We start from the raw sequence: 15916 nt of genomic DNA, 5'->3' as shown, positions 1-15916 counted from the left end.
GAGAAAGAAAGAGCAAAGAGACAGATACACAGAGATAGAGAGACAGAGTTGTCAGTAGGATACATGGGGTTCCATAGGAGATATAGATCTGCAAACAGATAATTCTGTAAGTGACACTGTGGAAGCCTTTATTATCCCTGCTGCTGACAACTCTGTCATTTTGCCAAAAAAAAAAAAAAGTTTCAGTCTGTAACGCCTCCCCCCCCCTCCCAGCCCTCACCCATGAGACAATCCAACCTTGCCACTTGATGAGCTTTTCAAGGGTTAATCCAGACAGCTCTTGTCTGGCCCCAGCCAATCAGAGGCGGGCTGGGCTCGCTATAATATAGCTCTAAAGGCAGAGGCTCCTCTCACAGGCGGCTGCAGCCCTGCTTGCGCTTATTGCAATCGCAGCTTCTCATTTGCGCTTTAATTGCTGTGTCGCCTCTAAACCCCGATGTGTTCTGCTAGCGGGGACCTGCACACTGGGCTTTCTACACCTGCCTTGCTAGGGATCGGTGGCTAGTGGGGCCAGCCGGGAGGTACAAGGACACCCCAGTGCTCCAGCCAGTAGGGAGGCTGCAGCTCCACATCCTCCGAGCCTTTGATGTAATTGGCTTCGCTCGGACGAGATGCTGGTTGTGACTCGAATTCTGCTGCTGGGCTTCATCTGTACTCTGGTGGCCCCCCCTGGGCTGGCATGTGGACCTGGCAGAGGCATTGGCAAAAGGAGGCACCCTAAAAAACTCACCCCTTTAGCCTACAAGCAGTTCATCCCCAACGTGGCTGAGAAGACCCTGGGGGCCAGTGGTCGATACGAAGGAAAGATTACAAGGAACTCGGATCGATTTAAAGAGTTAACCCCCAATTATAACCCTGATATTATTTTTAAAGACGAGGAGAACACCGGAGCAGACCGACTCATGACTCAGGTACGGCCATACGTGGGGGGGTCGTGTAGGAAACCTATGGGGGGGGGGGTGGCTACACCTCTCAGGTGGTAAAGATACATTGATGATGGGTTTCTCTGTAACTGTCATTCTTACATTCGGGGGATGGCAGATACACTAGTTACTTCTCAGGTGGTTACCATATATTGATGACTGTAGTTGCCATTCTTACACCTCATTCAACCTGTTTCAACTCAGATCCATTTCTTCTGCCCCCATTGGCTTTAAAATACATTAGGACCCATGAATCAGGACTAAGCTATATATATATAGAAAGAGAACGAGAGAAGAAAATATATATATATATACACACACTAAATATTTCATTCATTCATTTGCTTACACGTCCCTTGGTCCCCTGGTTTAGCCAGTCCCCAGCCTTTAGCCCATACAAATGACCAGCTAAATCTCAATCGACCCCCCTGCACCCTGTCCCTTGTGTAAATCCCCCTTGTGGCACCCACACTGATCTCCAGCAAGGTGTGAGTAGAATGGGCAATGGGTGAGGGTATGTATGGGTGCCCACCGGTACCTTTGTCTGGAAGGGCTGCTGCACATTACATCATTGCTGATTAAATGGGATCTCCAGCTGATAGAGAGAGATCTGTTGGTTGGAAGCAGGAGCTGCTGGATAGAGTTGCAGAGTTTGTGCGACTGAGTGCGGCTGAGTGACAGGGAGGGAGGGGGCACATATATAGGTCAGGCTGATTCCCTGCACTTGCAATGTCCCAGATGTGTGGAGATACAGTATGGCAGCCAGGCGTGAAACCTCTAGCACAGGATCTATCTGGATATACCCCTGGCTCTATACTGCCGGGAGACTGTTACCCCTTAAGGGGGCACCTGAATCCTGCCAGGGGCTCTGTTGGCACAACCCCTCACCCTTGTCCTGGCCACACACCCATGCCTGGGAGGAATGGAAAGGCTATCAGCTCAGATGTCTATAGCCTTGGGTTAGTGTGTTCCTTAGGTATAGATACAGTGAAATAAATGTACCCTGGTATTTACTATCAGCCATATGTAACATTACTGATATATAGGCACTAGCTGTAGTTACATGATAGACAGAGAAAGCTAGAAGATATATGATAGATAGGTGATGATGATGATAGATATAGATAGATAGATAGATAGATAGATAGATAGATAGATAGATGATAGATAGATAGATAGATAGATAGATAGATAGATGATAGATAGATAGATAGATAGATAGATAGATGATAGATAGATAGATAAATGATAGATAGATGATAGATAGATAGATAGATAGATAGATAGATAGATTATAGATAGATAGATAGATAGATAGATGATAGATCTAGCGATAAAGAGACTGAGATGGATACATATATTGAGAATAGTAAATGCGCTAATATACACATATATATATATATATATATATATATATATATATATATATATATATACCGATACATGCTGGGCTGATGTGTATGGCAGATACAGGCAGTAGTACACACGGATCTATACAGATACAGACACATGAGGGTATACAGTATATACAGTATAAAGCTGTCAGGCAGTTACATACCGATATACACATATCTGTACAACCGGAGGGCAGCCGGGAGCCCCGGAGAGAGGCGATGAGCCCAGGGTACAGCTCCCTCCCGTCCCACTCAGGCTCATCCCTTATCTGCCCGGACCCATCAGCCTCTCACTTTGCTTCTATCGATCGGGCCGGTTGGGCTTTCAGCCTGTAGCCCCCTGAGCCGCGCTAATGGCCAATGCAGCTCCGTGTATGAGAAAGCTTAGCCTCTGTGATTAGCCACTCGCCAAGGCTTCTGCCACCTGTGGGCTATGGGCCACTACCTACACCTGCTGCTACTGCTGGGCTATTGATCTGTTCCTGCAAGCCATAGAGTAGCGCTATGTACAGAACTATAGAAACATCTACTAACTGGGGGAGAGGTCATTATGGGGATATCTAGATAAGAAAAACAGAGAAATCATAGAAGTACAACTGAACAACATACAAAAAGGGCATGGATGGGAGATGATAGATAGATAGATAGATAGATAGATAGATAGATATAGATAGATGATAAAGAGTGAGTGATGGGAATACATTAATGATACACAGATTACCTACAAATGATGAATAAGAAAGACATTTATTAGAGAGAGAGAAAGATAACTGACTGATAGTTTGTAGAGACTGGAGATTGATTCATGATTGACAATATGATGCATGTATAGGTAATTAAACTGCCAGACAGTTAATCTACATAGATGATAGACGGACATACAGTTAGAGATAGATAGATGATAGATAGATGGATAGCTAGAACGATAGTAGATAGATAGATGATAGATAGATAGATAGATAGATACATAGATAGATGATAAATAAATAGGTAGATAAATTGATTGATAGATAGATAGATAGATAGATAGATAATAGACAGATAGAGTATAGATAAAACGAGAATATGACAGGAGAAATGGACCTCTATGGGCTTCCGTTCCCATACGCTTTACCCTGGGTTGGTGTAATATTTGGGGCAATATTTTAGCCTGGGTGCTTGGAACAGGAGGGGCCTACAGCGCAGTGTCCCTTACCCCCAGGTCCCCTTGTAGATTTCCCTGCCTTGTAAAGCTTAGCGACAGCACTAATATTCCTGATAGTCCTTCCCTGGAGAGACCAAAGGAGAGAGCAGAGTTCCCCTTGGGTTGGGTATTGGGAGAATGAAATGACTGGCTGCGGTGATCCAGGTACCAGGTGTGGGTGACCCCTACCCCCCTTTCTATGTAAGGAATGCGCTGAGGTTTGGCTGCACTTGCTTTTCTGCCCCTGAAAAGTGCTCACTGGGTGTTTTATATGTAATAATCTCTTGTTCTGCTGGTTTCTTGGCAAGGCTTCTGGCCGCCTCACAAGTCTATCTACAGTGTAAAGATCTTCACTCAATGGGACTGGGGAACTTTCATAATATTTGTTGAATGCGTTAGTTACTAGTTAATATTAACTGAAGAGGGAGAGGGGGGAGGATGCGGAGGAAGAAGTTACATTCAGTGGAAGAGTGGCAGAAAGAAAGAGAGATATGGAATGGAGAGAGTGCAGGTATGAGAGAGAGAGACGGTAAAGGTGGGAGAGAGACAGGCGCACAGAGACAGACATAAAGGTGTATAATGAGAGGGAGAATAAAGTCTGGTTAGAGAGGAGAGAAGGGAGTGTGTCGCTGTGTAATTAAAGGGAATGAGAGGGTGTGTAATGGGGAGAGAGAAGGTGTGTAAAGTCGGTGGAAGAGTGAAGCTGTGAGTGTGCAAGGGACTTGGGGAGAGAAAGTCTGGTTCGGTGTTGGGAATGAGAGTGTGTAGAACGGGTGGCAGGGTCGGTGTGAGAGAGCCAGAGGGTAAGTGAATGAATTAACCCCTGAGCACCGGAGTAGGTGAGGGAATGGGTGGGAGGAATGATCCTGCGTGGGCTTGAGTGTTACTGAGTGGGTGAATTAGCTGAGTGGGTGGGAGATTAACTGAGCGAATGAACTAGGGAGTATGAGTGAATGAGTAAGAGAGTGAGTGAATGAGTAAGAGAGTGAGTGAGTGAGTAAGGGTGAGTGAGTGAGCGGATGGGTAAAGGAGCTGACGAATGAATGGGTAAGTGAGCATTTACTTTGCTTGTGGCATCACTGCGTTCTGTGGGTTACATTGGGCTCTAAGTGTGCGCTTAGATTGCGCTATGCAGCTAAATCTGTTGCGCGGCAGTGATACCCGGGCAAGGGATGCAGTTGGGAAATCTACCCCATAATAACCTGCCATGTAGCCCCGTTAGTGCAGAGATTAGGGACAGACAAGGGGCACTGACTGCATACAGCCCCGCTGGGCTTCACTGGCAGAACTGGGCAGAACTGGGCAGAACTGGGCTGGATGTGGCACCCTACCCAGGGAATAGGGAACAGACTAATCTGCACAGTCTGGCTTTGCGCTCTATTCTGAGCTGCGCTGGTTCCCTGGCTAATGAGCTGCACACCTGGATTGCTGGGAGTTTCTATATTGTTACATTGGAGCTTTCTGTTGCACTTTAGTGCGCAAAGTGTTGCAGGTTCCGACTGCGCACTCTGTGGCCAAACTGGGTGCAATGTTACATTGTGGCACTGGCTGAGATTGTTCAGCTCTGCACTCGGTCTCCTGTGTGTATATACATTTATATATCAGTGCAACTAATCTGCCACTGGGATTGGTGCGTTGTCGAGTTCTGAAGTTATATAGCACTTCTATAAGGCTGATGTAGTTCAACTATACCCTACTTATATATATATTGGAAGATGTTGCGTTGAACACAGTACCAGGCCAGACTTGATGGGAGATATTACAGTATATTGTCACTGCAAAGGGTTAATACACTGCCAGGCTTGGGAGTATTTATATTGTTGCTATAGAGGGTAGGGCCCGGCCTGATGGGAGATTTTATTCTATTATTGCTGCAGAGATTTTAAAGGCACCGGCCCATTGCTCAGCAAAAGCCATGCGTTTATGGGCACATGACTGGCACATAACTGGGTACATAACTGGGTACATAACTGGGCACATAACTGGCAAATAACTGGGCACATAACTGGGCACATGACTGGGTACATAACTGGGTACATAACTGGGCACATAACTGGGCACATAACTGGGTACATAACTGGGCACATGACTGGGTACATAACTGGCACATAACTGGGCACATAACTGGGTACATAACTGGCCACATAACTGGGTACATAACTGGGCGCATAACTGGGCACATAACTGGGCACCTGACGGTACATAACTGGGCACATGACTGGGTACATAACTGGGTGCATAACTGGGCACATGACTGGGCACATAACTGGGTACATAACTGGGCACATGACGGTACATAACTGGCCACATAACTGGGTACATAACTGGGCGCATAACTGGGCACATGACTGGGTACATAACTGGGCACATGACGGTACATAACTGGGCACATGACTGGGTACATAACTGGGCACATAACTGAGTACATAACTGGCACATAACTGGGAACATAACTGGGCACATAACTGGGTACATAACTGGGCACATGACTGGGTACATAACTGGGTACATAACTGGCACATAACTGGGAACATAACTGGGCACATAACTGGGTACATAACTGGGCACATAACTGGGCACATAACTGGCACATAACTGGGCACATAACTGGGCACATAACTGGGTACATAACTGGGCACATAACTGGGTACATAACTGGGCACATGACTGGGTACATAACTGGGCACATGACTGGGTACATAACTGGGTACATAACTGGGTACATAACTGGGCACATAACTGGGTACATAACTGGGCACATGACTGGGTACATAACTGGGCACATAACTGGGTACATAACTGGGCACATGACTGGGTACATAACTGGGCACATGACTGGGTACATAACTGGGTACATAACTGGGCACATAACTGGGTACATAACTGGGCACATGACTGGGTACATAACTGGGCACATGACTGGGTACATAACTGGGTACATAACTGGGTACATAACTGGGCACATAACTGGGTACATAACTGGGCATGTTGCACAGGACTATGCTGGGAGGTAGAAATATTGCCAGGGAGCAAATCAGAGACAGGTATAAATGTCTCTCCTATGATTGGCTGGGATAAGTCTTTAATATATAGGGGTCTCACCCCAAACCCAGTCATTGTATGGGCTTAAGAGAGAGCAGAAAGGAGGCAGGGGGTTACTAAAGAGAGACAGGGGGTTACACAGTAAGGCCTGCTGCCCCCCCCCCCCCCCCACCCAGGGGCACTTTAGCCCTGTGAGTTACTACAGATTAGCGTTATGCCCAGTTGTGAAGGGCTGTGTGTGCATATGAACCAGTACCAACCTTATAAGCACCCACAGTCAGCCCACAAGCACCCACAGTCAGCCCACAAGCACCCACAGTCAGTCCACAAGCACCCACAGTCAGTCCACAAGCACCCACAGTCAGCCCACAAGCACCCACAGTCAGTCCACAAGCACCCACAGTCAGCCCACAAGCACCCACAGTCAGTCCACAAGCACCCACAGTCAGCCCACAAGCACCCACAGTCAGACCACAAGCACCCACAGTCAGACCACAAGCACCCACAGTCAGCCCACAAGCACCCACAGTCAGCCCACAAGCACCCACAGTCAGCCCACAAGAACCTACAGTCAGTCCACAAGCACCCACAGTCAGTCAGTATCCCCCAAACCCTGTGTGTCTCACAGACAAACAGTGATACTCTCACACACAGTCACAAACAGGCTGTCTCATACAAGACACACTTTTACACAGTCTCTGTCATAAATACTCAGAGTCACACACTCTCTCTCTCACACTGCCTCTTTCATACACACAGCCACTCACATAAACACTGTCTCTCTCTCCCACACACACTCTCTCTTACACACACACAGTCTCTCACACTCTCTGTCTCTCTCTATAACACACACTACTCTAACACCACTAACAGTAACACCATGTAGCTGTCACACAGGTGAGGGGCACACTAACTCTCCATAGATACCATATAATGATGCCATTGGAGTGTTCATTTCATACAATAGGGCACCAAGTCACTTGGGGGGCACATCCGCACCCCTAAACCTCCAGTTGGACAGACCATATAACAGGGCCAGTTAGACATGAAACCCGATGTGCAGAGTTACAAGTGGTTCCTGTGGCCCCTATGTGGCCCCTATGTGGCTTTATAGTGATTTTACAGGGTAATGTCACCCAAGTGCTACTACTGCCCCCGCTAAGTGACCCTTTCCGAGCAGCCAGGGAGTGGGGCACAAATGCCTTCAGCGCTAAGGGTCCTACTGAGTGATCGGACTGCCCCTTCCCGGCGCACAATGACTTGTATTCAGGGACTTTTCAACAGGAGAATGAATAGGAAAGAATCCGGAGACGTTCCGCTATGAACTCAGATGTGGTGATTATGTTCCTATAGGGTTAAAGGGGCACAGGGCGCTGTGTGACAGGGTGGTGGGTTCGGTACTGCCCAGAATTGGGTCTTTGTGTAAGTGCTGGGCTTGGTATCGTTAGTGTCCAACAGGCCAGATATGCCATAGGCCAGTGCTTTATATTGGGCCTGTGTGGGACTGGTTGGTCCATTGGGCCTATGTGCCTATTGAATCTCAGCCCAGACATGGTGCCAGGGATTATGTGTGATGTGTAAATGGTGTAAATGGTGTAAATGGTGTAAATGGTGTAAATGGTTCCCGCCCGAGATAGTGAGTGGTACCCCACAGAAAATGCCTGACCTGGGATGGCTTGCAGAATGTAGAACTTGCTAGCCCACTGAATGGAGCCCAATGGCACTAAGCAGTAAAGCCCTGTGTGGGGCAAGTGGAGGCCACTGGAGATCAGAGCCAGGGTATCTGCAGAAAAGCCAATGGTGCCACAGCTACTTGCCCATCTGCTGCTCTTCCTGGGCACAAAAGCTTCCCTGGGCTCCCTGGGCACAAACACTTGCAGGGTTAGGGCAAGGCAGCCTGACTGTTATATAATAAGCAATAAGTACAACCCAAATATACAGAGAACTCGTTACCGGTATTGGTGGTAGAAGAAGAGCCTAGGGCAAATCGGCCAGTCGTGTAATAATCCATACTGCAACTTTGTAGCTGCTATTGAACCAGAACCCCCGGAAAGCCTGCTGTAAGAGAATAAAGGGCTTCAGTTCAACAACAGCCACAAGTTGCACCCTGGACTCGCCTGATATGAAGTGTTTCCTATACAAAGTGTCCCCTGTTATCAATAATTTGCCTTACTATACACAGTCCCCTTTGCTATCACTCATTTGCCTTACTATGCACAGTCCCCTCTGCTATCACTAATTTGCCTTACTACACACAGTCCCCTCTGCTATCACTAATTTGCCTTACTACACACAGTCCCCTCTGCTATCACTAATTTGCCTTACTATACACAATCCCCTCTGCTATCACTCATTTGCCTTACTATGCACAGTCCCCTCTGCTATCACTAATTTGCCTTACTATACACAATCCCCTCTGCTATCACTCATTTGCCTTACTATACACAATCCCCTCTGCTATCACTCATTTGCCTTACTATACACAGTCCCCTTTGCTATCACTCGTTTGCCTTACTATGCAAAGTCCCCTCTGCTATCACTAATTTGCCTTACTATACACAATCCCCTCTGCTATCACTCATTTGCCTTACTATACACAATCCCCTCTGCTATCACTCATTTGCCTTACTATACACAATCCCCTCTGCTATCACTAATTTGCCTTACTATGCACAGTCCCCTTTGCTATCACTCATTTGCCTTACTATACACAGTCCCCTTTGCTATCACTCGTTTGCCTTACTATGCACATTCCCCTTTGCTATCACTCATTTGCCTTACTATACACAGTCCCCTTTGCTATCACTCGTTTGCCTTACTATGCACAGTCCCCTCTGCTATCACTCATTTGCCTTACTATGCACAGTCCCCTTTGCTATCACTAATTTGCCTTACTATAAACAGTCCCCTTTGCTATCACTAATTTGCCTTACTATGCACAGTCCCCTCTGCTATCACTCATTTGCCTTACTATGCACAGTCCCCTTTGCTATCACTAATTTGCCTTACTATACACAGTCCCCTTTGCTATCACTCATTTGCCTTACTATACACAGTCCCCTTTGCTATCACTCGTTTGCCTTACTATACACAGTCCCCTTTGCTATCACTAGTTTGCCTTACTATGCACAGTCCCCTTTGCTATCACTAATTTGCCTTACTATGCACAGTCCCCTCTGCTATCACTCATTTGCCTTACTATACACAGTCCCCTTTGCTATCACTCATTTGCCTTACTACACACAGTCCCCTTTGCTATCACTCATTTGCTTTACTATACACAGTCCCCTTTGCTATCACTCATTTGCTTTACTATACACAGTCCCCTTTGCTATCACTAGTTTGCCTTACTATGCACAGTCCCCTTTGCTATAACTAATTTGCCTTACTATACACAGTCTCCTCTTATTGTCTCATTGTACAAACCATGACAGCCCCTTCCCAGATATCCTTTTGCCTTACTCTACACATTGTCACACACTTTCTCCTTACTATACACACTGGGGCACACCTGCACCTCCATTAGAAACAGCCAGAGTTTCCCACGCAAAAAAGGAAATCTGTGGTCTATAGTGAAATGCTTATTCAACTAGGCCCAGTGGGCAGAGAGGTATAAAGCTGAGAGACATAATTATATATATATATATGTGTGTGTGTGTGACTACAGAGTATAGAAGCCAATGTGTAGATAGAAGTAGCCCCAGTACAGTCAGTAATGGCTCCCTATCAGGAAAGGGCCGAATGTATTGCACAAACCTGTTGCGCTGGTTCCACTCACCGCTTCTCTCCCCCCAGAGATGTAAGGACAAGCTGAACGCCTTGGCGATCTCAGTGATGAACCAGTGGCCGGGGGTGAAGCTGCGGGTCACGGAGGGTTGGGATGAGGATGGGCACCACTCGGAGGAGTCGCTGCATTACGAGGGGAGAGCAGTGGACATTACCACGTCGGACCGGGACCGCAGTAAATACGGGATGCTGGCCAGGCTGGCGGTGGAAGCCGGGTTCGACTGGGTCTATTTTGAGTCCAAGGCTCACATCCACTGCTCGGTCAAAGCAGGTGAGTTCCCTTCCCTTTATAAGCGCTGCCTCCCCCGCCCGGGGCTCCCTGTGTGATCCTTATACTGGGCTTGGGCCGAAACGTTGGTTGCTCTACGTTTGTGAATTCACTGGTTTGGGGGGAATGGGAAGGGGTCGGAGGTCAGTTTAGGGAGCTGTGCTCTGAACTCTGCTATTGACTGGTCTATTATTATTCATCTATTATCTATCTATCTGTCTATCTATGTATCACCTATCTATCTATCTATCTATCTATTATCTATGTATCCATCTAATCTCTCTCTCTCTCTATCTGTCTGTCTATTTATCAGACTATCTATCCATCTATCTATCTATCTATCTATCATCTATCTATCTATCTATCTATCTATCTATCTATCATCTATCTATCATCTATCTATCATCTATCTATCTATGTATCATCTATCTATCTATCTATCTATCTATCTATCTATCATCTATCTATCTGTCTGTCTGTCTGTCTATCTATCTATCTATCTATCATCTATCTATCTAATCTATCATCTATCATCTATCTATCTATCTATCTATCTATCTATCTATCTATCTGTCTGTCTGTCTGTCTATCTATCTATCTATCTATCTATCTATCTATCTATCTATCTATCATCTATCTATCTATCTATCTATCTGTCTATCATCTATCTATCTATCATCTATCCTCTATCTATCTATCTATCTATCTATCTATCTATCTATCTATCTATCTGTCTGTCTGTCTGTCTGTCTGTCTGTCTATCTATCTATCTATCTATCTATCTATCTATCTATCATCTATCTATCTATCTATCTATCTATCTATCTATCATCTATCTATCTATCTATCTATCTATCTATCTATCTGTCTATCATCTATCTATCTATCATCATCTATCTATGTGTCTATCGACATATATGGTTGTGAGCTTATGAGTTTCTATGTACTATTTCCCAACAAATAATCTATATCCTCTATGTTTCAATCTATATCTGCAATACAAATGTGTACATATTTATTTATCCCCTGACTCTTCTATATCAGTATTTCTATCATGTCTGTAGATTATTTATATATCTCCTATTTATCTTTCAGTCTATCATATTTAAATGGATCACACACACACAGTTATTTCCGACCAATCCCCTGTATAACAGCATGGGCACATACAATGCCAGTTTGCCAGTGTGTATTGGGTAGGGGTATATATATATATATATGGGGTGTGTAGCCCCAGCAGTGAGATTATAATGCGATTGGGAGTCGCAGCCGGGGGGGGGGCAGGGAATGAGCAGAGGGAGATGCCCGGTTGGAGCTGACAAACAGCAGGTCTGTGCTGGGCCATAAAGCGAGTATGTTTCTAATTTAAGGGACTTCCTCGGAAAGATATTTAGCGCTACTATTGCAGTTAATTACAATTTCAGCAGGAAAATGAGTTTTCAGAGTTATCTGGCCGAGGGGCCCATAAATATCCGCTTAATTCCAGCAGCCAATCGAGCTGTGCGCCGGCCGGGCTGGCAGTTAGTCTAGTGACTGGCAGCTGGCTAATCAGCAATAGATTAATCCAATAAAGACTGGTTATTAAGTCCCTGGGTACGGGGAATCGATACCATTAAATCGGGTTTAAATGGGACTTGTAGAAGTTTTGCAGTGACAGATCTCAGCACATAATCCATTCAGCAGCGAAAAACTCCCATTTCCCTCTGTAACTTTGCAGTTTGGCAGCCACCTGCTAGCCACAAGCGCACATCCACTCGCCATTGGCCAACACAGTCACTGGGCATGCCCTGTACTCAACAACTAGAACACTGAGCTGGCTAGTAACTTTCCTCTTCTGGCTAGTGAGTTGGCTAGTAACCTTATCATTCTGGCTACAGAACCTCATTCTGTTGTGTCACTGTGTTGACTAGTAACTTACTTATACTTCTGGCCAGCGAACCTTTATATTTTGCCTTCTGGCTACTGAAGTCATTTTTATGTTATTACTGGGCTGAATAGTGACTTTATTCTGGCGAGTAATCCTTATTGCTCTTTTGCCGCAAAATTGACCAGTAACTTTATAGAACCTTTTGTGTTGTGTCTCTTTCTTGTTCCTTTGGCTAATGAACCTCATTTATATTTTGTCATTAAGTTAACTAGTAACTTTGGTCTACTTGCTAGTTATATATATATATATATTTAGAGTTTGCCATTGGGTTGACTAGTATCTTTGTACTTGTGGCTAGACATTTATATTGTGCCATTGAGTTGACCAGTAACTTTATAGAACGTTTTTTGTTGTGTCCCTGTGTAACTTTCTTATTCTTCTTGCTAATCAGCCTCATTTATATTTGGTCATTAATGTGACTAGTAACTTTTCTTCTTCTATCCAGTTACTTATACAGCCATTGGAATGACTAGTATCTTTGTCCTCCTGGCTAGACATTTTTATTTTGTCATTAAGTTGACTAGTAACTTTTGCCTTCTGACTAGCTACATGTAGTTATATTTTTTAACGAAACTGACTAATATCTGTATTCTGGCTAGGTATATGTGTTTATATTTTGTCAATGAGTTGACTACTTTCTTCTGGCTAGTGAAGGTAATTTATATTTTGTCATTAAGTTGACTAGTAACTTTTGCCTTCTGACTAGCTACATGTAGTTGTATTTTGTAACTAAACTGATTAATACCTGTATTCTTCTGGCTAGGTATATGTGTTTGTATTTAGTCGTTGAGCTGACTAGTTTCTTTCTTCTGGCTAGTAAACATAATTTATATTTTGTCATTGAGCTGACTAGTATATTTGTTCTACTGGCTAGTGTATCTCATTTCAGTTTTGTCATTGGGTTGTCTAGTGACTTTCACCTTCGGGTTGGTTACATTTATTTATAGTTTGTGGTAGAGCTGACCAGTAACTTTCTTCTTCTGGCTACTGAAGTCATTTCTAATTTGTCACTGTGTTTCTTTTGGCTGGTTAACCTTAGTTTTGCTTTGTCTAGTAACTTTAGGTTGAAGACACACAGAGCTACTAGTAGCAGCTACATTTTCAAAGCTACTAAACTCCAAAAAAATCCCCTGCCATAGACAATACTGATTATTGCCTCTGCTAAAACACACATAGAGACAACTATCAGTAAATGATCAGCATTGTCTATTTTAGTAGCCGTGACAAGTAGCTGCTACTAGTAGCTCCGTGTGTCTTCCTGGTGTAGTTGACCACTAACTTTCTTCTGGTTCAAAATAAACCTCCTTTATTTGTGTTATTATGTGTCTGAGGCTTCTAACTAATCTGTTTGCGCTTATATGTTGCCACTGAGTTGACTAGGAAAGCTACAGCCCAGGAGATGGATTTTAAAGGGTGAAGACACACACAGCTACTAGTTGCAGCTACTAAAACAGACAATGCTGATCATTTACTGATAATTGTCTCTACGTGTGTTTTAGCAGAGGTAATTCTCAGTACTGCAGTATTGTCTATGGCAGGGTTTTTTTCTGGAGTTTAGTAGCTGTGACAAGTAGCTGCTACTAGTAGCTCCGTGTGTCTTCACCCTAAACACCAGCATTTCTAGAAATATAAATCTCCAAAATCCAATATAAAGGAACTGTACTCTATGTGCATATCTATATAGATATATATATATATAAGGCAGAAGCTGTTAGACTTAGACCGCCCCATGGTGTCCCAACTGGGTAACAGCCCCTGAGCAAGGAATTTCCCAGAAAGGGAAGAGACTGAGTCGTTGTGTTTTCCCAAGGAGATAAAGAAAAGAGCGAATCAGCCCAAGAATCTGTCTGTCACCAACCAGGTTTCCCCCCTTTGCTCAGATTGTTGACTCAATTTGTCATGAAATTCAAGACAAGCCTAAAGTCCTGGAAAATACAACTACAAAAATGCTGTTTGTTTGCCTTGTGTTCCAAAAAGACTCGACTTGTTATTTTCTTTTGTTACAACAAAGAGCACAGGTAGCTCTGGGTTAAATAAATTCCCGCAAATATGTAGGGTTTTAATTGGCTCTTTTGTCGGTTGTCGATTTAATGTTCCTTATTAAAGTTGTTGGTCACTTTAAAAATTAAATGATGTAGAGCTTAATATTCTGAGACAAATTTCAATTGGTCATTTTTAATTTTCTGTGGTTCGCAAATGATTTAGATTTTTTGTTCAGCAGCTGATTTCAGCAGCTATCTGTGTTGCTAGGGTTCAAATTACCCTAGCAACCAGGCAGTGGTCTTAATGAAAAATTGGAATAGGAATAGGAGAGGGGCTGAATAGGAAGCTGAGTAATTAAAAAGTAACAATAACAATAAAATTGTAGCCTCACAGAGCAATAGTTTTTAGCTGCTGGGGTCAGTGACCCCCATTTGAAAGCTGCAAAGAGTTATAAGAAAAAGGCAAACAAATAAAAAAGTATCAGAAATAAAATATTGCTAAGAAATTGCTATAAATTGGCAGTTCTATAATATACTAAAAATTAACTGAAAGGTGAACTACCCCTTCAGTAATAGTCGTTATTGATATTAAAGGGGATACAAACCCAAATAGTAAAACGTGGATGACAGAAAATGTCATTCTAAGCAACTTTCCAATAGGTTTTCGTGGTTTGGATAAATGTTAATTCCACTGAAAATCCGTTCACTGCTATTCTCTTCATGGCTAGTTCTGACTTATGAAACAATGTAGCAGAAGACGCTGCTTTCTTTCAATGAATACACTGACAACTAATTCTAAAACCATTGCCCATGTACATTAGAACGTTGATTAGAATTATCAGAATTACATTTGACATCATGACTATGAAGATTTTCATTCACCCAGGTCTAGGTATATCTAGTATAAATAAATCTAAAGCAAATGGACTTGTTAGTTAATTATAAATAACAATAATAATAATAATAATAATAATAATAATAAATAAATAAATCTAAAGCAACTGGACTTGTTTGGTAATCATTGAAGACTCATCCCAGCAGCTTCTTCAGTTCAACTGACTGGTATGGGAAGTCGCTTTAGATTTATTTCTTCTAGATATACAGATACACATTTGACATCGTTTTTTAGGGGTTTACTTCCCCTTTAATGGCAATGAAAGCCTTCTTGAGAAAGATCTTGTTAACCGTGTGAGTGCCAGAGGAGATTAACCCCCTGTAACTAAAGGGGTCACTTTTCATGTCAGATCGTGTGACTGGGGGCACTGGGGGGGCTTTGGGCTCCTACAGCTAAATCTGGGGCTGCTATTTCCCCAAGCCCCATTTCATGCCGGGGAATTTGATGAGGAGATTAAGGAGCAACTTTCCAAGGCTGGGGGGGGGGGGGGGGGGGTACCTGTTTGCACAAAGTATG

General features: G+C 43.9%; 1 protein-coding gene across 1 annotated transcript in view; it reads left to right on the top strand.

The window, feature by feature from the left end:
* The first annotated feature begins 333 nt into the window (after positions 1–333).
* shh (sonic hedgehog) overlaps positions 334–15916 on the top strand; it is a 20428-nt gene continuing 4845 nt past the window's right edge. The window contains exons 1-2 of the mRNA XM_031903906.1: positions 334–911; positions 10338–10599. Of these exons, the coding sequence (XP_031759766.1) occupies positions 612–911; positions 10338–10599 (562 nt within the window). The 5' untranslated portion in view covers positions 334–611. The remainder of the gene's footprint in view (positions 912–10337; positions 10600–15916) is intronic.

The sequence above is a fragment of the Xenopus tropicalis genome, chromosome 6, assembly GCF_000004195.4.
Source record: "Xenopus tropicalis strain Nigerian chromosome 6, UCB_Xtro_10.0, whole genome shotgun sequence".
Lineage (NCBI taxonomy): Eukaryota > Metazoa > Chordata > Amphibia > Anura > Pipidae > Xenopus > Xenopus tropicalis.
The sequence above is the reverse complement of the archived record's forward strand: the minus strand, read 5'-3'. Positions and strand labels throughout refer to the sequence as shown.